The sequence below is a fragment of the Gadus morhua genome, chromosome 1 (assembly GCF_902167405.1).
Source record: "Gadus morhua chromosome 1, gadMor3.0, whole genome shotgun sequence".
NCBI classification, from domain to species: Eukaryota; Metazoa; Chordata; class Actinopteri; order Gadiformes; family Gadidae; genus Gadus; species Gadus morhua.
The window spans coordinates 13794221-13818267 of record NC_044048.1 but is presented as its reverse complement, the minus strand read 5'-3'; the positions used below and the strand labels follow the sequence as shown (position 1 = coordinate 13818267).

The 24047-nt window shown below is 46.4% G+C and overlaps 1 protein-coding gene across 1 annotated transcript; it reads right to left on the bottom strand.

The window, feature by feature from the left end:
• Positions 1–13974: 13974 nt before the first annotated feature.
• LOC115546479 (toll-like receptor 9) lies at positions 13975–15656 on the bottom strand. Its single transcript, XM_030359967.1, has one exon. The coding sequence runs from the start codon at positions 15290–15292 to the stop codon at positions 14315–14317; it is 978 nt and encodes a 325-aa protein (XP_030215827.1). The 5' UTR covers positions 15293–15656; the 3' UTR covers positions 13975–14314.
• Positions 15657–24047: the final 8391 nt, after the last annotated feature.

Genomic DNA, 24047 nt, shown 5'->3' with positions numbered 1-24047 from the left:
TTTTGATTTGTGGTTAGCTCCTCTACTGCCATTTATTAAATAGCCAGGTAGAGTGGAGATTCTTATTTAAAATAAATAATTATTTATGATTTTGGTGTACTGAATTAGTGTATGCTTTCTGAATTACCAATTAGTGTGCATTGTCATTATTCAGCCAATTACTGTCTTCACCTGGGTGGTCACTCCTGACTTTGCGTCAGTAGAAGTGCTTAATCAAACAGCACCCTATAGCCGCCGTCCGCAGCCGCTGGGGGGAGTGTGAGCCGGGTCAGGTGCGTCCGCGCGCCCTTGCCGGCCACCAAGGTGTATTCCTGACTTTGCGTCGGTAGAAGTGCTTAATCCAACAGCGCCCTATAGCCGCTGTCCGCAGCCGCTGGGGCAAGTGTGAGCTGGGTCAGGTGTGTTCGCGCGCCCGTGCCGGCTACCAGAGCCCTCTGGTTATTCGGTGTTGGGGGAAGTGCAGTTTGCCAGAATGGCCCCACACCACTGCAGAATCTGCAGCGCGGCGATGAGCGCTGACGATGGGCACAGGGAGTGCCCTGATTGCCTGGGGGCCGTCCACGTGCTGGAGGACGTAGGCAACCCCTGCAGTGCAGCAGTTGACCTGTCCAGGGGGGAGCGACTTCGCCGTGCCAACCAGGTGCGTGGTCACGCGCAGGGGGGCAGGGCGGAGAGGCGACGCTCACCCCTTCCGTCGCCCCGATCCCGTAAGCGTGGGCATAAGCACACACGCAGACATTCAGAAGATCAGCAGTATGAGTCTCCCCGTAGGTCTGACAAAGAAGAGACCCCCAGGCCGGCGAAGCGCCCCGCCCCGGCTGAGGCAGCAGGGGGCGGTAGCGCCGAGTCGCGTCAAATCCTCGCAGCCCTCCAAGCACTAACAGAAAGGCTAGGCAGGCTGGAGGAGCAGAGAGGCCCGCCATCCCTACCATCAGGCCAGCAGGGTTTACCCTTACGCAGGCCTGACAGTCAGGATGAGCAAGAGGACGAGGCCAATGATGTGCTATCTCTCCTGGCATCACAGGCCACGGAGGACACAACAGGTGGAGCTGGCCGCGGTGGTGAACCACGTACGGACTCTAGAGATGAGTCCACAGGGGTGGGGGAGACGCCTGTTAGCTCTCTGATGTCCAGGGTGCTGAGCGCCGCTAACATCCTGGGCCTCCAGCCCCCCACACCGGACCCAGTCCCTCAGGGGGGTGTTTGGGATGGCGTCTCGCACACTAGCCCCCCACCTTCTATTCCTGTGGCAGGGGACTACACCAGGATGCTCACGTCCAGTTGGGGCAGGGCCTCGAAGCGGCCCCAGTTTAATGCAGGCTGTCGTCAGCTGGCAATGACTGTTTACCCAGCTGAAACAGGGCTTGGGGACATGCCACCAGTGGAGGCGTTAATTGCCTCCTTGACACCGCTGGGCCCTGCCCGGGTGTCCTCCAACCCAAGTTGCCCACGTAAGGAGTGTGCAAAGACGGATCGTCTGGTCACTCGCTCCTTTAATGCATCGGCACGAGCAGCCCGCACAGGCAACGCTCTAGCTATGACACTGGCGGCTCTGCGTAGGACGCTAGACCCGGCGGACGGAGATGCCATGGGCCTGGTGGAAGCTGCCCTATCGGCTCACGCCCAGCTTACACGTGACGTGGGAGATTCGATGGCGGCTGCAGTGTTGTGCCGTCGGCAGGTGTGGCTTGCGCAGACCTCTCTGCCAGAGGCCATCAGGACGGAGCTGCTCAACCTCCCTGTGACACCTGGGCATGTTTTTCATCCGGAGACCCAGACGGTGTTGGACCGCACTGAACGTGCTGTAGCGTCTAGGGAGGCGGTCCAGCGCGTATGTATTAGAACAGGGCTAGCCGCTAACCAAGCACCAAGGGGTAGGCCCAGGCAACAGCGGCCCAGCTGGCCTTCACGGACAGCTGGTAACTTTCGGGACCGGCCTGTTCAGGCGGCAAACCAAGGTCCAGCCCGAGATCCTCAATCTAGAGGGAGACGGGGACAGAGACCAAGTAGGGGCAAGTACGCAGGCCGCCGCGGCGGTGCTGCATAGCGGTCAGGGGCTGCCTGTCGGATGCCCTTCCCAGTTGTCTCGGATCTCCTGGGAGGGGATTGTGCCAGACCCTTGGGTTGTGGCAACAGTAGCCCGTGGGTACCGGCTACAATTTCGACGGCGGCCCCCGGCTTTTTTAGGGGTCAAGGTAACGCCTGTAAAAGACCCAATTTTAAAGTCAGTGCTCGACAAGGAGGTCCAGGAGCTACTTTTAAAAGGTGCCATAGCAGAGGTACCACTCAGCGCACAGCAAGTTGGGTTTTATTCCAAATACTTTATTGTGCCCAAAAAGGACGGCGGTCAGCGGCCTGTCCTCGATCTAAGGCCCCTGAATCAGTACCTCAAGGTGTTGCCATTCAAAATGGTCCACACCGCAGTGGTGATAAGGTCAATTCAGCAGGGAGAGTGGTTTACGTCTCTGGACTTAAAGGACGCCTATTTCCATGTCCCAATCTGCCCGGAACACAGGCCATACCTCCGGTTTGCTTTCCAGGGCAGGGCGTTCCAGTTCCAGGTCCTCCCCTTCGGCCTCTCACTGGCCCCAAGAGTTTTCAGCCGAGTGGTCTCCGCCGCACTAGCCCCACTACAGGCACGGGGGTTGAAGATACTCCCGTACCTGGACGACTGGCTTATTTGCGCCCCCTCTCGAGAGCAGGTAGTGCGCGACACCAATACATTGCTGGCCCACATCCAGTTCTTGGGATTTACAGTCAACTGGAAGAAGAGCAATGTGCAGCCCCGTCAACAGGCAGTGTTCCTGGGGATTCACTTAGATTCAGCCAGTATGAAAGCGTCTCTCACTGGTCGGAGAGCGGACAGCTTGATCGAGACCCTGAGGCATTTTCGGCTGGGCAAGCTGGTTACCGCCAACAGAGTCCAGAGACTGCTGGGCTCGATGGCTGCAGCAGCTGTAGTGGTTCCACTAGGTCTGCTGAGGTCTCGGCCCTTCCAGTGCTGGTTCAATGCTTTCCAACTCCACCCAAGAGACGACAGGCAGGTCAAGCTGTGTGTTTCTCGAGCTTGCATTTGGGCCCTGCGTCCTTGGAGGAACAGGGAGTTCCTGCTCAGAGGTGTCCCCCTGGGGGGTCTTCCACACAGGAGACAGGTCATCTCGACAGATGCATCCCTAACAGGGTGGGGGGCTGTCTGGGAAGGACGTTCGGCAAGGGGCATTTGGCAACCTCCGTGGACATCGGAGCATATAAATGTCCTCGAATTGAAGGCCATTCACCTCGCCCTTCAGCGATTCCTGCCAGCGATACAGCGCAACCACGTTCTGGTGAGATCGGACAACACCTCAGCGGTGTATCACGTCAATCACCAGGGGGGGACAAAGTCCCGGAGATGCCTCCAGGTGGCGGAGGAACTACTAACATGGGCATGGCCTCGACTTGCCTCAGTAAGGGCTGTGCACATTCCGGGCGTAGCAAACAGTGCGGCCGACATGCTCTCCAGGACGGGACCACTCCCGGGAGAGTGGAGACTGCACACAGACGTTGTAGAACAGATCTGGATGCGTTACGAGGTTGCGCAAGTGGATCTGTTTGCGTCAGCGGAAACAACCCACTGCCCAGAGTGGTACTCTCTCAGGGGGCAGGGGGGCAGTTTGGGCCTGGATGCTCTATCACAAGAGTGGCCGACAGGCTTGTTGTACGCTTTTCCTCCGATCCCTCTCATCCCTCAGGTTCTGCAGAGGATCAAGGAGGGCCAACACATAGTCCTGTTGGTTGCCCCACGTTGGCCAGCGAGACCCTGGTTTGCAGATCTGCTCCAGCTACTGCAGGGTCAGCCATGGCAATTGCCGAGCAGGGCAGACCTGCTGGCACAAGCAGGTGGGCAGATATGGCATCCAAACCCGGTCGCCCTGCGCCTTTGGGTTTGGCCAGTACAGAGCCCGTCACTGAGCGTTTAGATGCGTCTGTTCAGGAGACACTCAACAACGCTAGGGCTCCATCAACTAGAGCCAGCTATGCACTCAGGTGGAGAATTTTCTCAGACTGGTGCCAGAGTATGGATATTGAGCCAGCAGCGGCTTGCCCTGTGCCTCACGTGCTGCGTTTCTTGCAGTCCCAGTTGGACCAAGGCAAGGCGGTCAGTACGGTGAAAGTCTACGCTTCTGCCATTTCTGCTTTCCACCAGGGCACGAACAACGGGCCTCTCGGGAGGCATCCCTTGGTGGGCCAGTTCTTGAAGGGAGCACGCCGTTTGCGCCCAGCCCGTACCCTACGGGCACCAGGCTGGGACCTCCCGATGGTTTTAGCATCACTCACTGGAGCTCCGTACGAGCCCATTGCGGATGCCGATCTACGCTCTTTGTCATTGAAAACAGCATTCCTTTTAGCCCTCTGCTCTGCAAGACGGGTTGGGGAGCTGTGTGCCCTCTCTGTCAGTGACGATTGCCTTAGGTGGAGGGAAGGTGGCACCAGTGTGTCACTGTGGCCAAATCCAGCCTTCCTGCCAAAGGTTGTTAATAGGCAGTCCATTAATCAGGTTTTGGAGGTGGATGCGTTTCAGCCCGCCTCTGCCTCACAGGCAGAGCAGGAGAGGTTGCTCACTTTGTGCCCAGTGAGGGCCTTGAGAGCTTACCTGACCCATACACAGCCGCTAAGGGGAGCACACTCCCAACTTTTCGTCTGCTACGGGGTAGCAAAGAGGGGTTTACCTCTTTCAAAGCAGAGGCTGTCCCATTGGCTGGTAGACGTTATTTCCCATGCCTACAAAGCGAGCGGGATGCAAGTTCCGCCTGGTTTAAGGGCTCATTCAACCAGGAGTATGGCAACATCCTGGGCGGCCCTTAGGGGAGTGCCAGCTGATGACATCTGTGCAGCGGCTTTATGGTCTACGCCATGCACGTTCACAAGATTTTATAGGGTGGATGTAACTCGCCCGGCTTCGGTCGGCAATGCCGCCCTCATGTCCATGACCGAGCGAGGTTTTTAAGTTAATTTTTAACAATTTTAGCAAGACGTTCCTCGCGACCATTTTGGTATTAGTCATCCCTTTTTAGACCGTAGTGACGGTCAGAGTGAGGTCGATACAGATCGTAAGTTACGGATGTAACTATGGATCTGTGAGACCGAGGGATGACCGTCACTATCTTCTGTCGCTCAGAACAGCCTGAGGCGATCAAGGTAGGAGGACGAACCGGTAGCAATCCATGCTATTTACAAGCGCAGGAGGTTCTGCTTCCGGAGGTCATGGGCATGACGTTTTTTGACATATGGTTTCGGTGATAGGCAGAACGATGTACTCATTCCTTTTTAGACCGTAGTGACGGTCATCCCTCGGTCTCACAGATCCATAGTTACATCCGTAACTTACGTTACTCAATGCAACTTATGGAAGATGGATGTTTAAAAAATATATTTGGCTTGGACTTCACTATTTCCTTAAGTACACAGCGTCTTATTTCACCTACAGGGTACTCTGATATTGTAGCCATCTATAGGCCTGATACCCACTGCTTTTTGTCTGTCTTAGTCTTGCTTCAGGCTGCTTTGTCTGCACAGGTGCTGTGTTTATTATACTCATCAATTAACTTACAATTATGCTTGTTCAAATCATAAACAAAGTATTAAAGGATCTGCAGCCAATGGCTTTGACGTAGTTATCCGCACATATCAGCTGCTCCCGTCTGATAGGCGCTATACCACAGCATTCGGTCTCGCGCCACCAGACTCAGGGACGGTTTCATCCCACAGGCCATAAGACTACTAAATTCCTAAGCTACTTAGCTCACCACTATAACACTTTATAACTTGCCACTTTATAACTTGTCACCAGTTGACATCTGGATAAACACGTCTGTTTACATTTAACATTTATTTAGTTTGGCATTTAGGTCTCTGCTCTCCTATTTGTGTTCCTCTTACACACTTACTTTTTATTATTATTATTATTATATTTATTTTTTATTATTAAAGTCCCAGCTTTCCTACTTGTGTTTCTCATATACCTTTACTTTCTCTTATGTTGCACTGTTGGAGGGGCCCAAGACTAAAGAATTTCATTGCCAGCAACTGCTTTGTAATCATTGTCCATATGACAATAAAACCATCTTGAAATCTTGAATATGAAAGTAGGAATCAGTGGAAGTCAGGTCCTACGGTCTACTTGAAAAATACATGCATTCATAGTATTGATTTAATATTAAAATATATATGCCAAGTGCATTTGGACTGCTCATTGTTATGATTAACATGGTGTTATAAGTTCTCACATTAATAACATATACAGCCTGGCTGTACGTGTCCATAGCCTAAAGAGCCTTTATAGTTAAGTGGAAAGCTTTTCACTGAAAATGCAGACCAATATTAGGTGTAGTAAATGAAACTTTGGCTTGTAATTTTTGCTCAATGTATTGTTCGGCTACAGCTCCACGGGTCATAATCACGACGCCAACACTTACTCGTACTGATATCCATACATTTATTGTTAAAAGGGATCACTGATAACAAATCAAAATGGGTGTGTGTGGTGAGTGTGGATGAGGGCTGGTTTAAGCAGCCTCACCTTGCCCGATTCAGACCAGTTTTGGACAAGTTACTTCAAAAGAATAATGCATTATTTATTACTTGTTACTGTCATTTCAAAGTAATTAGTTACATTACAATATTACTGTTTTTGAATTGTAAGGTATTACACTACATTTACATTACTTTTGCATTACTTTCACCAAAATAACAGGAAATATGGATCTGGTGTTCTCAATAGATCTTGTGTTCAATGCAGCTCATTACACAGCAGGAGGTGATGTGGTATGGCATAATGACTGAGCTAGGCTGAAGGCTAACAAAAGTACAATATAATGGTCGCAGTTATGGCTCATGGTGCAATACAATTTATGATAGAAATACTGTAACTTTAGGTATTCATATTGAAATCAATAGAGCTAGAGCCTACTACGGTAAATTGCAAAGAGAAAAAAAACATTGAGCCCCCTTTCTGGTTTTTCTAGGATGAAATAGAGCTCTATTGATTACCTTTATACTTTTTGAAAAAAGTATAAAGGCAGTTAGTTACAAACAAGTGTTATCTTTATTATGTTATTTCGTCTTTGGCAACATGAGCGCAAATGTTTTTTGAAACCTGCCTGGCAACGGACAATCGCGTAGAACGATGACTTCATGTTTCGAACGCGGATTACGTAGGCGGTAAAATTTTCGCCCCCGGTACAATTTTGGTGTGAGAGCAGCATGGACACCATCTGTATGCATTATTGTCCTCAAACAATAAACCGGTTTCAACAACACCACCCTCTCTGGATTTGAGGGAGCCGACGACACCCAGATTTACCTCAGCACCAAAACCCCCCACAACCTCCCCCTCTCCCACATTGAATCCTGCCTGTCTTCACTTACTCTCTGGATGCAAAATAACTTCCTGAAACTTAACAGCAACAAAACTGAACTCCTCCTCATTGGCTCCAAATCCGCCCTCAGTAAACTTGCAAACCCCCCCATACTCACTATTGACGGCACCATGGTCTCCCTCTCCCCCCAGGCCCGCAACCTTTGCGTAATCTTTGATTCCACCCTCACCCTCGAACCCCACAGCCGTCACACTGTTAAAACCTCCTTCTATCGTCTCCGTAATATCGCACAGATCAGATCCTCCCTCACACCCCACGCTGCAGAAAGACTCATCCATGCCTTCATCTCCTCCCACCTTGATTATTGCAATTCACTCCTCGCTGGCATCTCCACCACCTCCATCAACAGACTCCAACTGGTCCAGAATGCAGCAGCCCGTCTCCTCACTCATACTAAAGCGTGGCACAACATCACCCCAGTCCTGGCTCCCCATCTCCCACCGGATCCACTACAAACTCCTGGTCCTCACCTACAAAGCCATCCACCATTTGGCCCCCCCATATCTCTTTGACCTTCTCTCCCTCTACCAACCCCCCTGGGCCCTCAGATCCTCCTCAGCCGGTCTCCTCTCCACCCACACAGCAAAACTCCACAGCCTTGGTGACAGAGCCTTCTCCAGGGCAGCTCCCAGGCTCTGGAACTCCCTCCCCCAACATATTCGTGACTCTGAGTCCCTCACCATCTTCCAGTCCCGCCTCAAGACTCATCTCTTCTCCTCTGCCTAACCCTAGATCACCCACCAACCCTAGCCCCATCAACTTGTGGCAGCATGAGCTATGGAGTGATGCCCCTTTTCTTAAGGCAGTATCTGTAGCATTAATCCTGCCGACAACGCCAGATTGTGGCAGCACGAGCTATGGAGTGATGCCCCTTTTCTTAAGGCAGTATCGGTAGCATTAATTATTGCCAGACAACGCCACCCTGGGAATTTCACCCAGAGATTTATTTTAAGTGGACTAGTCCAAATGAAGGAAAGGCACTGAGGTCCGTTATGCAATGAGGCAGAGACGGCAGTTCGATCATACCAAAATACTTTTATTTATACAAAATGTCTGTTCTTAAAACTAGAGAATTACTCACTGCGGGGGAAAATGGGGAGAACCTATCAGTGCTGAGACCTACTGTGAACACCTGCATCCAAAGGAAAGGGTGTCCCAGGAACACCACACGTAAAACAAATGAAAAATAAACCAAATGCAAATAATACAAAAGGGACACCGTGACCAGAGCACCAGTCCACCACCGTAGGCTCAGCACCTGAATTGAGGGGGATCGCAGAGCAACCAGTTAGAAAACATAATGGAAACAAAATAATAATATAACTAATAAGAGAAATCAATTAAATAAACAAAATCTATAATAAGTAAACACAAGGAGAAATCAGCAAAACAACTCTTACATAACATGACATACACACGATGTGGATGTCACACATTTCCGCTTCCGCACGGAAGCGGAAATGGACGCCCAGACGCAACTTGACCCAGCCTCCGGCAAACAAGAGACCGAAAGGTGCTCTACGCCCGCCTTCATACAATAGTCTCCCACCGTGATTGGCTGGGACTGCCGCACAGCTGACAGTCACCATGACAACAAACTACATGTTGCCACAAACTCTAAAAAGAAAATCTTGTTTATCTATTGTTGTGCCGCTATGTAAAGCGCTTTAAGTGTGAGAAAAGTGCTGCATAAATTGAATCTATTTTTATTATTATTATTATTATTATTATTATTATTAAACGGAGGTCAGTATGAGGGGGGGGTGAAGCAATTCTCTGATGCATTTCAGATAACTAATTTGACGGATTCTCTGTGAAATATTATCCTGTTTCTACATATTCATAATTATGTAAAATGATGAACAGCTGTGTATTACTCTTTAAAATCCTGGTATCTCTGGTATCTTTTTCCATATTTTCCCATCATCTCAAGGCTTGTTGGTCTGGTTGGTCTCTGAGGCCCCATATTGGGCCACGGCCTCCTTCTTGAGAAAACATATGACATGGACGACTTACAAGAAGTTACTCAAACAGAATGACTTGGGAGTAAGAAAGAGACTACCGGTCTCCTTTTGTTGACATGCCTGCTGTGTTTTAAAGCCTAAAGGAATAAATATTTCCACACTGGGATTGGAGAAATGAAACTGTCTGTGTTACTGTGTTGTGTGTTTTATGGCCATTTACTGTGATGTTGGAGGTCACGCCCCTTTTTGTGCCCTTTCAAGATGACTAAAGGTCTCACTCCCTGTATCCCAGTAGTGAGAAATCTAAGATTTGGAGTTGGGCCGTGGCCCATTTGGTGATGCTTTGAGAATCACTTCATCTCACAACTTTACAGCCCATATTGACAAATGAATACGGTTTGTAAATTGCGTAAACGTAGATATTGCAAATTTTTGTGTGAGACCGGGTGGCCATGTGGGCAATCTGAACACGTGCCCTGGGGCCCCTGAGCATGAATGGCCCTCTTCAATGGGAGAAAAATACAACACATACAGTATATGGCAGAAATCTTGATAATTATCGAATCATTTGGATGATTATCAGATTTAATCTGTATTCCATACATTTCATGTGCTGTACACTCACAACTGTGCTTGGCTGGTGTATTGGACATTTCCATAAGACATGTTGTTCTGTGACCCCTTAGTTACTATCTATAGTAACCATTCCACTGTTTACACCGCGATTATCGTCCTTGAGGGGAACTGAGACCGCCTCGGCGGACTCAGAGGCAGCAATAACACAACTACATCCTGAGATGGCCGAAAGCAGTAGTGAGATCCCTATCTGCAGCTGTGCCCTTAAGTACATATCCCTGCCTCAACACTGGAGTGTTCGGGGAACACCACAGCGCTTTGTACGCTTGTCGTGTTGTGTGGCCTCTCTGCTGAGACTTTTAAGTTTATTTAGAGTATATTTAGCGATTTTTATATAATTTTTATAGAGACATAAAAAAAAAGAAATTGAACATATGTTAGCGGCAGGGTAGGCTACTTTGTAACCCTTTCACTGACAGTAGACTGTGAGTGATTCTTTGTTAAGTGATGATTTGGAGACCATTGACTTGCTCAGCATCTGTTCCCAAACAGCAGGGACGGGCAGACAAACATATTCTTCCATGCACCTGCACGTATAGACAATGAAATCATAAACACAAAGGATAAGCAGCCAATAGCTTTGATGAAGTTAAAGCTAGTGCCTATTTAAGTTCTTGTATTACGCTGTAGTACTATAAATGAAATGAGATCTCTGCATTTAACCTATCACTAGCAATAGGAGCAGTGCACAGCCACACTGCAGTGCCCAGGGCCCAACTCCAGGCCTAGTCCGTAGATCAAGGGCACCGGCAGGAGAATGAACATAACATGAATGGGTTGCACACCAGAGCAAACACCAGATACAACGTCCACACAGAGGCTAAAGGTCTACTTGAGAACATACATATATTCATAGGGTTTAAATAATATTCAACAATGCCAAGAGTATTTTTACTCCTCCATGTTATAATTGTAGTTGTTTTCAGTTCCCACAATAATATCTTGTACAAAGTTACTGCGCCGGTTGCCAGGTAATGAGACAATATTGTCTTGGCCGTAGCTTATAGAGCCTTGATAGTTCACCAGAATGAAACTCAAATCTTTACAAACCTCTTTACAAACCTCCACTAAGTAAGACTCCAACACTTAGTTGTATCGAAATCTATACGTTCACTGTTAACAAGTAGCACTGATAATAATCGCAAGAAGTCTTTGTAGACATTTTTGGCCCAAAGTAAATGAATCTGCACAGTAACTTATCCAGCTCCACAGGTTAGTCCATAACTAACAGTCATGACAGTCATGCTTTTGGCGTCAATAACTAATGATAATAAATAAACCAATAATGGAATACTATATCTATGGAGATATATATATCTATATACATATATATATACATATATATATATATATATATATACATATATATATATATATATATATATATATATATATATATATATATATATATACATATATATACATATATATATATATATATATACATATATATATATATATATATATATATATATATATATATATATATATATATATATATATATAATGAACTTATTCTACTTATACTTCTATTTATACTATATATATATATATATATATATATATATATATATATAGTGTATATATATATAGATGTAGCCCTTTTGAAATTGAGGTCTAACTATTAAAAGTTCATTGATTAATAAATAGGAATTAATAAATAGTATAAATAGAAGTATAAGTAGAATAATAGAATAATAGGAATTAATAAATAGTATAAATAGAAGTATAAGTAGAATAAGTTCATTAATAGAATAAATAGGAATTAAAAGGTTAAAAACTATGCATATGTATGATATTTTTCCGTTCTTTGGATTTAATAAACGTGCCTTGTTGGCAGTTTGAGCATCAGAGACTCGTGTTCATTGATCGGAGGCGGGGCTGATAGAGCCGGGTTACCACATATGGTGGAGAATGCAGGCACTTCGACCACGCAACTGTTTTTTCCTGTTGTTTTTTCGGGAACACCCGCCCCAAATGCAGAACCCAGACGGGGCCGCAGCCGCCCTCCTGCGAGACGGCGCCGAGGAAAGGGCCCTCATCCGGCAGGCGGTCATACGGCTGGAAATGCGCTCCTCGGACGTCTCTCCGATCTCAGCGCCCACCAGCCGCCTAACCAAATTAGGACCAGAGGACGATGTGGAGGCCTACTTGGAGATCTTCGAGAGGACGGTTCAGAGAGAAAGATGGCTGGAGGACCAGTGGGCACACATCGTGGCCCCCTTCCTCATGGGACCCGCACAGCAGGCGAGCCAGGACCTGACCCCAGAACAGGCGAGTCAGTACCAAACCCTCAAGCAGGCGGTGCTGGCGTACTGTGGACATAGCCTGGCGGCCCGGGCCCAACGGTTCCATGACTGGCGCTTCGACCCCAAGGGTGCCGTGAGGTCCCAGATCGCCCAGCACGCACGGCTCATCAGGAGATGGCTCGCGGGAGAGGATGGTCCCAGCGCTCCTATTGCTTTACCAGTGTGCTTAATATGTGTGTGTGTGTGTGTGTGTGTGTGTGTGTGTGTGTGTGTGTGTGTGTGTGTGTGTGTGTGTGTGTGTGTGTGTGTGTGTGCGTGCGTGTGCGTGTGTGTGTGTGTTGTCATGTAGGCTATAGATATAGATCGATTGTCTTGGCTTGCATCCATGAAATTGTAATGTTATGGCCGAGCTGGCTACTACATATCGCGAACAATCTGGGGATGAGGGACTGCCATCTCAATATATAGCCTAACAAATATATCACTGTACTAGACACAAATATATTTTCCACTAGCTAGTGGTGGTCATTACATTGTAGTGAAACTAGTAAAGACAACACAGCCTTATGTTACGGCGAAACATGGAGGCACTGCAGCTCTAGTTTCGACAATGCGTTACTTTAGTCTGGTCTTTCTCTTCACTGATTGGTTAGACAGCCTTCAAACTTAGTGGTCAAGCAAAGAAGGGGAGGGGCTCGTTCTGCATACCTAATAGCCGGAGTGAATAACTAATAGCCGGAGTGAATGACTAATAGCCGCGGCTATTAGTCATTCAAAACCGTACGGAATCCGTACGGAAACCGTACGGATTCCATACGGATTCCGTACGGAATTCTTGCCAAACCGTACGGAAACCGTACGGATTCCGTACGGATTCCGTACGGTTTTGCACTTTTACCGCGCCAATCTAGGTCCGGATTGTGGCCTTCTTGGCTTTCCATAGCTCCGACATCTGTGCCAGGTGTCCCAGCACTTTTGCCAACAGTGACTGATCCATGCTTCACGCTCTGCCTCACATTTTGTTCCACTGTAACGGTTCCTGCTACAGAGTGGACGGAGTCCGAATCGTGCTTTGCAAAAAGGCGAGAAAATAATAACAGTGTGCCAGTAAATCATATCAGCGTGCCACAGCGGTAGCACGGAGTGTGGCTTGGTTGCTGCAGCGATTGTCCGTGCAAAAGCTCCCACTCACACTGGCCTTCCTTCCTAGTGCAAGACAAACCAGGCACAGACATATACACTCCCTGGCAGGTCTGATTACGAGCAGATGCCCGCAATCAGACCCAACTAACCCAGCAGATCCGGTGTGCTCCAAACATGACCCATGGCCCACCTGCAGACCAAACGCTGTATGTCCCCTCACACAAGGGCGTAGATTTGCTTGGGGACCAGGGGACGTGTTCCCACCAATGTCAAATGACGAGTGAAATGTCCCCACCAATATTCAGGTTGAAACGAAAAAAAAAACGCCTCATGCGGTACACAAAGGGTTAAATTCCCACTTCGGTACCGCCCCCCAACATAGGTCTTCCTTTTTACCCTGCACAGCCGGTTCGGTCGCGGCTTCTCGTAAGGAAAGTTCCTCTGGGTCTTTCTCGGATATCTCCTTCCCCCGTCTTCGTTTAATGCGCCTGCATCACCTTCTCTCCCGTGATGGTCAGAAGCTCACGGTTTTCACTGTCTTATCTGGTTAACACTGGTTATCAATTGCTTGCTACATCCTATATAATCCAGATAACCCAACAGACACACTCTGCACGCAATCACAACGAATCACAAAAAACTGCCAAATATGCCAAAATATATATTTGAGACAGATCTGTTTTATAATTTAAAAGGTGGACGGAATCTTTGTCTTTGCTTACCAAGCAGATGTGTACAATTGGAATTGTGCTATACTAAATGTTTTACTGCATATGCATCAGCAGATAATGCATCAAACAAAGTTAAAGTCAGGCGTGCGTCATACATTATTTCATTTAGTGTGTGTGTGTGTGGGGGGGGGGGGGGTGTCTGGGGAGTGTCCCCACCAACGCTCAGACCAAACCTACGCCCTTGCCCCCACACCCAGGAATCCCGTCCCTCTCCTCAAAACAGAGAGAGGATCTTCTACACAGCCTGAGCTCTCCAAACGGATAACCACCTTATTGTAAACCAAGTCTCTCACGGCCTGGTTGTTTGTGTAGAACACCATGAAAGCATCATAGTGTTTTGTCGAGCAACTGGCAGAAGGATGCAGGTAGCCCTTGCATCCTGCCCATAGGATCTGTAGGCAGTACCACACATCCAAGCAGTACAGATGTCGTAACAGTGGCAGAGCAATAAATGCACTTGTGGAGAATGTACTTAAGAGGAAGGAAAAGCCACCATAGATCTCCTGATAGGAACGGTGATCAACAGTCAGCACACTTTGACCCTGCAGGGGCTCTGGGAATCCCCATTGGACAGCAGTGGCCAGGTAAGGAATATGTGTGTTGCTGGTCCGCAGAAATACTTCCAATTCGGAGTTACAGTCAAGGATGAAAGGGTTTCCATGCAGGATAAGCACTTGAAAAGAATTTCCATTTTTCCGCAGAGATGGGAGTGACTGAAGGTTCAGAACAACGAGACGGTTGGTTTTGAGATAGAGTCGAGCTTTGGCTCGATTTAAGAAATTATCTGGAAGATCTGTAATCTGGTTGACACTGAGGTCCAACAGGGAAAGATGTGGTGAAAACTCTGTAATACTGGGAGGCAGAATTGAAAGGTGATTTCCACTGAGATTTAGATGCGTTAGACATTGGAGGTCCTGCCATGGAAAATAAACAAGGTAATTATTGCTAATACTAATAGCCTGACTTCTCTCTGGTAGACTACATAGGATCCATTGTTCGAATGAACACAGGCAGTGTCCCAGTAGATTAAATACTTTCTGGAAGAAATGAATATAGGTCTGGCCCTCTGTATTCCACATTATAGCTAGGCTATTCCCAGAAAAGTATATATACTTCACAGAGTTGCTGCTCAGTTGTGGAGTAATTCTCATTCAAATGCCATTATTTGCAAGATTTAAAACTTAAAAACCAGATTTGTTAGACTGCCGAACTCAAGACGATGACCCATTCCCTTCATACGAAGGTGATACTCATTGCGACTTAGGTCCAGCACTTTCAGAGTCTTGTTCAACTCAGTGAATACCTCTCTATAATATAGGTAAATTCTATTGTATGACATATCTAGTTAAACTAAGCTTTTCAAGTGTCTGAAAAGGCTACCCCTTAAAGCCTGGCTTGCATCATTTTAAAACACACAAAATTTTCCATTCCATCAAAGAAATCTTCGTGAAGGAAAATGACATATTTTGAGAAAGATCATTTGTCAAATTATTTCGGCACAACATCGCTGACCCGCATATCAACACACATAGGGACAGCGTCCCTATAACACGGAACGAAAACATGTCAATAACACAGTATGGTTAATTATGTCAAAAGAGTCCAGCACAAGACTACGTTTTGTTGCTAAAATGTAACATTACTCTTCTCCTTGAGCCTCCCAAAATGTCTTGCGATTTTGATATCCCCCCTCCCCCCTGCCAACTGTTTTAGTTGTTTTATTTTTCTAATGTTATGTGTGTATGCTATGTTTGACTGTGTGCTACTGCTGCCCGTCTTGGCCAGGTCACTTCAAGAGATGTTCAATCTCAATTAAGTATCCTTCTTATGAAAAAATAAATAAACTTAAACTCTCACGTCAAGTAGCCAATGTACAATCTGCAATCTTGCCCTTACACCTTCTCCCTCTCCCCCTCCCCCACACAAGCCCGTGCTTTATTTCACTATAGTTAGGTAGGTTGCTGTTGCTACTCTTAGTTTATTTCACTATCGTGTTTCTCTCAAAAGTAGAAATTTCCAGCTGTTTATTATTATTTTCAACTAACCAATAGTAGTTGCCATGCATTTTTTAAATATCAATGCACTTTGAGCCCTGAATAACAGTAAAAGCCATTAAAGAATTGATTTGCATGCATAGTATACTACAATTTCCATTGAACAATAACCCTTGTAACCCACTAATTGACTCATTTTATGAAGTGATCAAATGCTCACAAACTTGCTGCTTTCAGACACGCGTGTAATTCCTGATATACTCCTGCTATTCTCCTGATGGGCCATATGTGTGAACAACATATCCTGACATTTGTACCCTGAAAATCTCCTGAATGATACTACCCCTGAGGCACTATTTTCTCCATAGGGAATGAAAATGACCTTATGTGTGAATGAGGAGTCGAAAGTCTGTATTTCTCCCACCACTTGAGTGGGCGTGTTGATGACGCTTCTGCATGTAGTTGAGCGGCGCCCTAAATGATAATCAGCCTGTTGCCTGAATGGTTAAAAAATATTTATATGACGGCACTGCTCTCAAGAGTCATTCGTGGTGAATGCTAAAAGGTAGGTCTCATCATAACCCTAAAGTACACAACATACAGAACGTATCGAAAAAGTTTTTTTGTTATTATTATTGACAACAGTTAGCTGAACATATTCTCACAACCCGCTCCCCACCAGGGGGATCCGGGGGCTAGTGGTGGAGGGTGTGTACCGCCGCCATCCACTAGCCGGCGGCAGAGAGCACCACATTCCTCACCCTCATCAGCCAGATGGGGAACTCCTGGCCGGAGGGAGGAAACGAGCGGGCGGACATCTTAAAAGCCGAGGACTCATTCCGGGGTTGGGGAAGAAAGACCAACCAGGGGGAGACATTTGATACACCACAGACTACGCGGCTCACGGTTTGTTATATGTTAAATGAAGCAAAAAATTACGCATTCTTTTCCGGTAATGCAGTCGTTCGCGACGCCTTTCTTCTTCGTCATTTCTTCTATTTGTCTCTAACTCATGCTCCAATCTTTCATCGATCGATGCTTTGGATTTTGTGGATGCAACAGAATACATGATGCATCATTTTAGCAACATTTAAAGGTCCCATGGCATGCCACCGGGTGTGGTGTGATTAGCCGCTACAAGCCGTTTTGGAAATCGTCCACCTAGATGTGTGACGGATATGTTACGTATTTTAAGAATCTAAGCTACCCACACATAGACCCAATGAAGCAGGGCCAAACATATAAGCCGTAAATACCATACATAGCCACAAGGGGAGCAAGACCTTACTGAAGGCTGTATACTTTAGCCACAGAGGGCAGCACCACAGACCAGGCGAGAAAGCCGAGGGTTATCTCACATCGGCTCCCCCCACTACTTCCGGACCGCGCTGGTCAGACCATAACAGCCTACAGATCCACATTGTCTTCAGAGCTCTCTCGGCAGCGATTAGACATACGTGGGTTTGTGGCTAGGATCAGCTAGGAGAACACTCTCGCACGTGCTTAGAACACATCTTCAATCTCTCTTTACTTCAGAGCATCAGTTTACCATACCGAAAATACTTTATACAAATAAAGTCTTGTTAAAGCTATTCCTTTGGATTCGACCCCTCTTTCCAAGAAGAACATTGCAGATAGATGAGTTACGTTTGCTACAGTCCACTGGGTAGGCTGGTAGACTGAAGGAACTCAACTAGTGGTAAGGGCGCATTACTATCTGACAGAATTAAAAGATTTCAAAACAAATATAGAGTGGAATTCGGTACAACGCAAGACTACGGAACTGCTTTCATTAACACCAGCACGTCATACAGGAAAACACGCGTACCCATTCAACGACCGTAACACTTACAGTAATGTTTCTATGAACGTAACATTAACAGAACAGCCACACAAATACACCCCCACAACAACAAACCCCAACCAATGAACCCCGCTGAATGTCTGCGCTGCAAAGGACCTTGGTCCTCATTCTGTGATTGTGACTGAGTGGCTTCTCTCCTTGTCTATACTATGTAGGATATATATTTATCCATTTGTATGAAACTCATAGTCATTAATAATACCTTCATCGTGAAATTACATAATACATTGATTGCCATACTAAGTAGTATTAAAGGTCCCATGACATGCTATTTTATGTATTCTTTAATATAGGTATTAGTGGGCAACTAACACAGTATTCAAAGACGTTCCCGAAATTCAGCCGTGGTGCAGAGTTACAGCCACTCCGAGCCAGTCGCACATTGAGCTTCCCCCAAATGCGCTGTTTCGGTGGGCGTGTCAAGAGCTGGAGCTCTGTATCTAAATATTATCATATAGCCTACACAGATATCTATATCATATAATATATATTATCACGGCCAAAAGCTGTGTGAGCCGATATTATGAATCTCAAACGACCGCGTTGGGTTCTCCGACGTTCCTGGTTCTTCAACGTCCACATCAATGTGAATACACACACTGTAACGCAAGTGTTTCTTGTCGGTTCTTTGACGTGTCTTGTATTTCCACAACGAGACTGTCGTGGGGGTTATCTGAGCCATGGTTGAGAAGGAATTGGGGGAAAGGAACTTTGGTTTGACTCGCTGAAGTACATGAACTGCGAGGCACCATCGCCCGGCAGCGGGCAGCCGGCAGCGGGCAGCCGGCAGCGGGCAGCCGGCAGCGGGCAGCCGGCAGCGGGCAGCCGGCAGCAGGCAGCGCACGGTTCAGTCGACTTCAGGTTGATGTGAAAGTGGAAGAACCAGAGACGTCGCAGAACCCGACAAAGTCGTTTGTGATTCATAATATCGTCTGGAGGCGCACACAATATTTTATATGATATAGATATCTAGAGCTGTGTTGAAAAAATCGATTTTCCGATTTTTAATCGATTCGCATATTAATGACCGATTATCGATTCGTACGTCCAAAGATCGATTTTTTTTTAATTAAAAAAAATAATAATAATATCGAATTTTATAAGTTAAAAATTAATATTTTATATATTCATGGAAAATATTCATGGGATTCCCCTGAACACTTAGGGTGCTGCATATTCTTGAAAACAAATCTTGAGTGTGGTTTTAGAACAGATTTGAACATGCTCATATAGACGCCATTCAGTGCTATTACAGTTTAAAATGTTCTGTTCTTATGTTCGCACTTTAAAGAAAAATGCTCAACGTTTACATTTTATACTTCCAGTTTCAGTACTGCTCAGTTTATTAAGTGTGAGCAGTTTTAAAATAAAAATGCTTTTGGTAGCAACCGCTTTTGGGTGAATTCTTAATTATTTTCAAGCATAATAATAATGCACTGGTTAGTGTCCCAGTAGGAATCCACTGTTGCAGATATAGTCACCTCAATGATGTCCTCCATTTATTGTCCTGAATTATCTTTCTTGAAGGTAGATTGACCCTTAACCTTTTCATCAGTCTTCCAGCCATCAGTAACTACCAATACTTGTAAGATTTGCTGTTTAATATTGATATAATACTAGTTTTAATATGTTGCTTCTCTACACAGTCATGAAGTGAAGGAAACGGTTCAAATACATTTTTCATTTTTAATAACATTAACCCCCGGATCGAATCGAAATCGGATCGAATCGGAAATCAGATCAAAATCGGATCGAATCGGATGGAATCTGAGAAAATCTGAAAAAATCGATTCTGAAACTTAAAAATCGGAATCGAATCGATTCTTGAAAATTGAATCGAAACCCAGCTCTATAGATATCTATGTATTATATGATATTATTTAGATATAGAGCTCCAGGACTGTAACGCAAGTGTTGTACACTTCCTTGTTATTTGGATAACCGTTCTGCTGTTGGTGTGATGGCGCATAACACGTCGGACTCTCGTCTCTGGTATTTCTACAACGAGACTCGTATTGGGGGTTATCTCAGCCAAGGTTGAGAATGAATTGGGGGGAAGGAACTTTGGCTTTGACTCCCTCAAGAACATGAACCACGACATGGAGGAGAAAGGGATTGTTGGCGGCGAATGTCTCCCGCTTGAGCCCCGCTGAGGGACCACCGCCGGAGGCGGAGGTGCATAAGCGCTGCCCGGCAAAGATCCCTTTCTCCTCCTTGTCGTGGTTCATGTTCTTGAGGGAGTCAAAGCAAAAGTTCCTTCCCCCCAATTCATTCTCAACCTTGGCTGAGATAACCCCCAATATGAGTCTCGTTGTAGAAATACCAGAGACGAGAGTCCGACGTGTTATGCGCCATCACACCAACACGCAAGTGTACAACACTTACGTTACAGTCCTGAAGCTCTATATCTAAATAATATCATATAATACATAGATATCTATATCATATAACATATTGTGTGCGCCTCCAGACGATATTATGAATCACAAACGACTTTGTCGGGTTCTGCGACGTCTCTGGTTCTTCCACTTTCACATCAACCTGAAGTCGACTGAACCGCGCGCTGCCTGCTGCCCGCTGCCCGCTGCCGGGCGATGGTGCCTCGCGGCAACCGGCGGCATGTCGCAGTTCATGTACTTCAGCGAGTCAAACCAAAGTTCCTTTACCCCAATTCCTTCTCAACCATGGCTCAGATAACCCCCACGACAGTCTCGTTGTGGAAATACAAGACACGTCAAAGAACCGACAAGAAACACTTGCGTTACAGTGTGTGTATTCACACACACACATGTGGCGCTCGCACGGTCGAGTCTCATTGGCGGGCCAACGTCTCTGGGCGGGCCAGGCAGAGTAAGGGGAGGAGCTGAGATTCCTGATGACGTCATGAATACAGACATTCCAAATCAGCGCGCTTGAGCCTCCGTTTTTTCAAAGGCGAGCAGAACAGCTAGTGCTCGTTTTACACCAAACGCAAGTTTTAGCCACTGGGGGACCATAGGCAGGCTAGGGGAACTCATATTTATGTTAGAAAACCTCACAAAGTGAGATTTTCATGTCATGGGACCTTTAAAGAGAGTAACAGTATGATCCGGAAGTGAAAATCCCATTTATATCTACATAGAGGTTTTGATTATTATTCTGGAGTGTATAGTTTGTGAGAGACAGCTTGAGAGACAATGCTCCACACACACATACATGCAGCACAGCACGACTAATTCCGCCGCTAATGAGAACTGGTTGCGCCGACTCTGGAGAGTCAAGGTTGACGCTCGCCTCTGATAGATTGAAGTCTTTGGAGACTTACACTTCACACGCACATGCACTCTCTCACAAATAGACAGACAGACAGGCAGGCAGACACGCAGGCAGGCAGGAAGGCAGACCGACAGATATTTATGTAGTTTCAGGGGCATACAGGAATAACTGTGTGATGTGTGTGTGGTATTTGGTCAAGAACGCACACGCACACTTGCTCCATGTAACGACAAAGTGGGTAAATGAACGAGAATATTGCGCGTCTGCACGTCAATGTATACAAATGGAAAAGGACCTTGCCTAGTGGTAAGGGCGCATTACTATCTGACAGAATTAAAAGATATCAAAACAAATATAGAGTGGAATTCGGTACAACGCTAAGACTACGGAACTGCTTTCATTAACACCAGCACGTCATACAGGAAAACACACATACCCATTCAACGACCGTAACAGTTACAGTAATGTTGCAATGAACACAACATTAACAGAACAGCCACACAAATACACCCCCACAACGAAAAACAACAACCAATGAACCCTGCTGAATGTCTGCGCTGCAAAGGACCCAGGAGGCCGCCGCAATGTCCAAACAGATAGGGAAGACCCCTCCCAGAAACCCTTGTGGCACCCGGAACACAGCGCCCTCGCCCACAGTCACTATACAGCCCCCTCCTTAGGGGTCAGCCGTCCCGACGCAACAACACCCAACACATAGGCCAAAGTGTTCCGGTGGCCGGCGCCGACGAGCAGGCCGCTGGGTCCCCTGCCGCAGTGGCAGAGCGGACTCCTGCCCTCCGGGTCAGTACACCCATGGAATCTCCCTGGGTGTGGGCGACCCACTCTTGCGTAAGCCCTCCTCGGCCAAACCCCAGAATCATGGTGTGTTCGAGATGCCTCGTACAACACCCAATCAATAGTATGATCTGGCGATGACTGCAGGGAAACCAGGTGTATATGAAGGGGAGTTGATGAGTTGATGCAGGCCAGGTGTGAGCAGTTGAGTGGCAGGCAAAGCACAGAGACAGACAGGGGGTGTGGCCAACACAGTGGGAGAATACACAGCACCACAACAGTGGCCATGACAAGTCCCCCGAGTTCAGTGAGGTTAACTGTATGACTCGATAAGCAAAGATGGCTGTGCCCATAATGAGATGTATGTTCTTTGTATTTGTGCCACGTTGGTTGTTTAATGTTGATTTTATATGCTCTTACACACTTACATTGCTGCTTTAATCCGGTCCTAATACTTACAGGTGCATCTCTGCTTCTTTGACTTCAGTCAAATAAGTCTTAACAACGTCGACTGTCACGCAATTGTGACTTAAAACGTCGAAACAAGCCGATAAAACCATACCCGCCACACCACAGTGTGTTGCCACACCACAGTATGCGGCTCAGAATAATAATCAAAACCTCTATGTAGATTATGAATAGGATTGTCACCGGATCATACTGTTACCCTCTTTAATACTACTTAGTATGGCAATCAATGTATTACGTAATTTCACGAAGAAGGCTATTATTATTATTATTATCCCACATCAAAGTCTCTCCAACCCTCTCTTCTTTCAAATCTGCCCTCAAAACATACCTTTTCACACTAGCCTTCCCCACCTAACTCCCACCTTATTCTTCATGTTTAACCTCTGTTTTTCTTTTATTCCTAGTCTGTCTTACATAGTTTTGATAGGCCAATATGTAAAGCGTCTTAGAGTACCATATTAAGCGCTATATAAATGTCATTTATTATTATTATTATTATTATTAATGACTATGAGTTTTATACAAATGGATACATATCCTACATAGTATAGACAAGGAGTGAAGCCACTCAATCACAGTCACAGAATGAGGACCAACTGTGCGTGTTGTACTATTAGATATTAATATCATTTACACCAAATCTATTCATATCTATGCAAGTACAAATTCAAAATAGTCACAGATAATTGTTTTTATTGTTTAATGATTGTTTGACAAAAAATTACCCAAAAGAAATGCATGGAAAATAAAGGAAAAGAAAAAAACACAGTATGTCTACATAGATTAAAATGAACAAAGTCATAATCTTTTTGTTACAATTATGGTTACCCGTTGCCATATCTACAAGCAGAGTGCAGTCCCAACTCAAATTGGCAAACACTTATTTAGAAAAGGGAAACAGATCAAATAAACTGTGTCTAAACCGAAAATGTCCCCAAAACATGTAGCCATATTCTTAACGGATGTCATATACCAAATTGTGTTAGGGTTGTGGGTGCAGGCAGGCAGGTAGGACCCAGATGCAGACGGTTTAGGGAAAACTGCACTTTATTTCCGCCAAAAGGCTAAGGCAAGGAGCAAGGAGCAAGGGAACACAGGCAACCACAGAGAACACGCAGCACCAACAAACCACAATGACAGCACCAGGAACAAAGGAAAGACAATGGCTTAAGTAACAAACACAAGACACGCAACGAGGAACAGCTGAGACACATTAGGGGAGGGAGCAGTAATCAACACAGGAGCGAAACACAGGGAAACACACCAAAACACGACAGACCATGACAGTACCCCCCCCTTAAGGGTCGACTCCCAGGCGACCCACGACAATCCAAAAAAAAAAAATGGTCTGGGGCAGAGCGGATGGGTGTCAGGCGGGCGGCCAGAAAACTGCCCCAGGGCATGGCAGGGAGCCTCAGGTGGACGGCCTGGGGGGCAAGCAGAGGCAGAGTGAAGGCGGAACCCTTCAGGAGGCCGGCGGCAAGGACGATGAGGGCTCAGTCCCTCAGGAGGCCTGCAGCGGCAAAG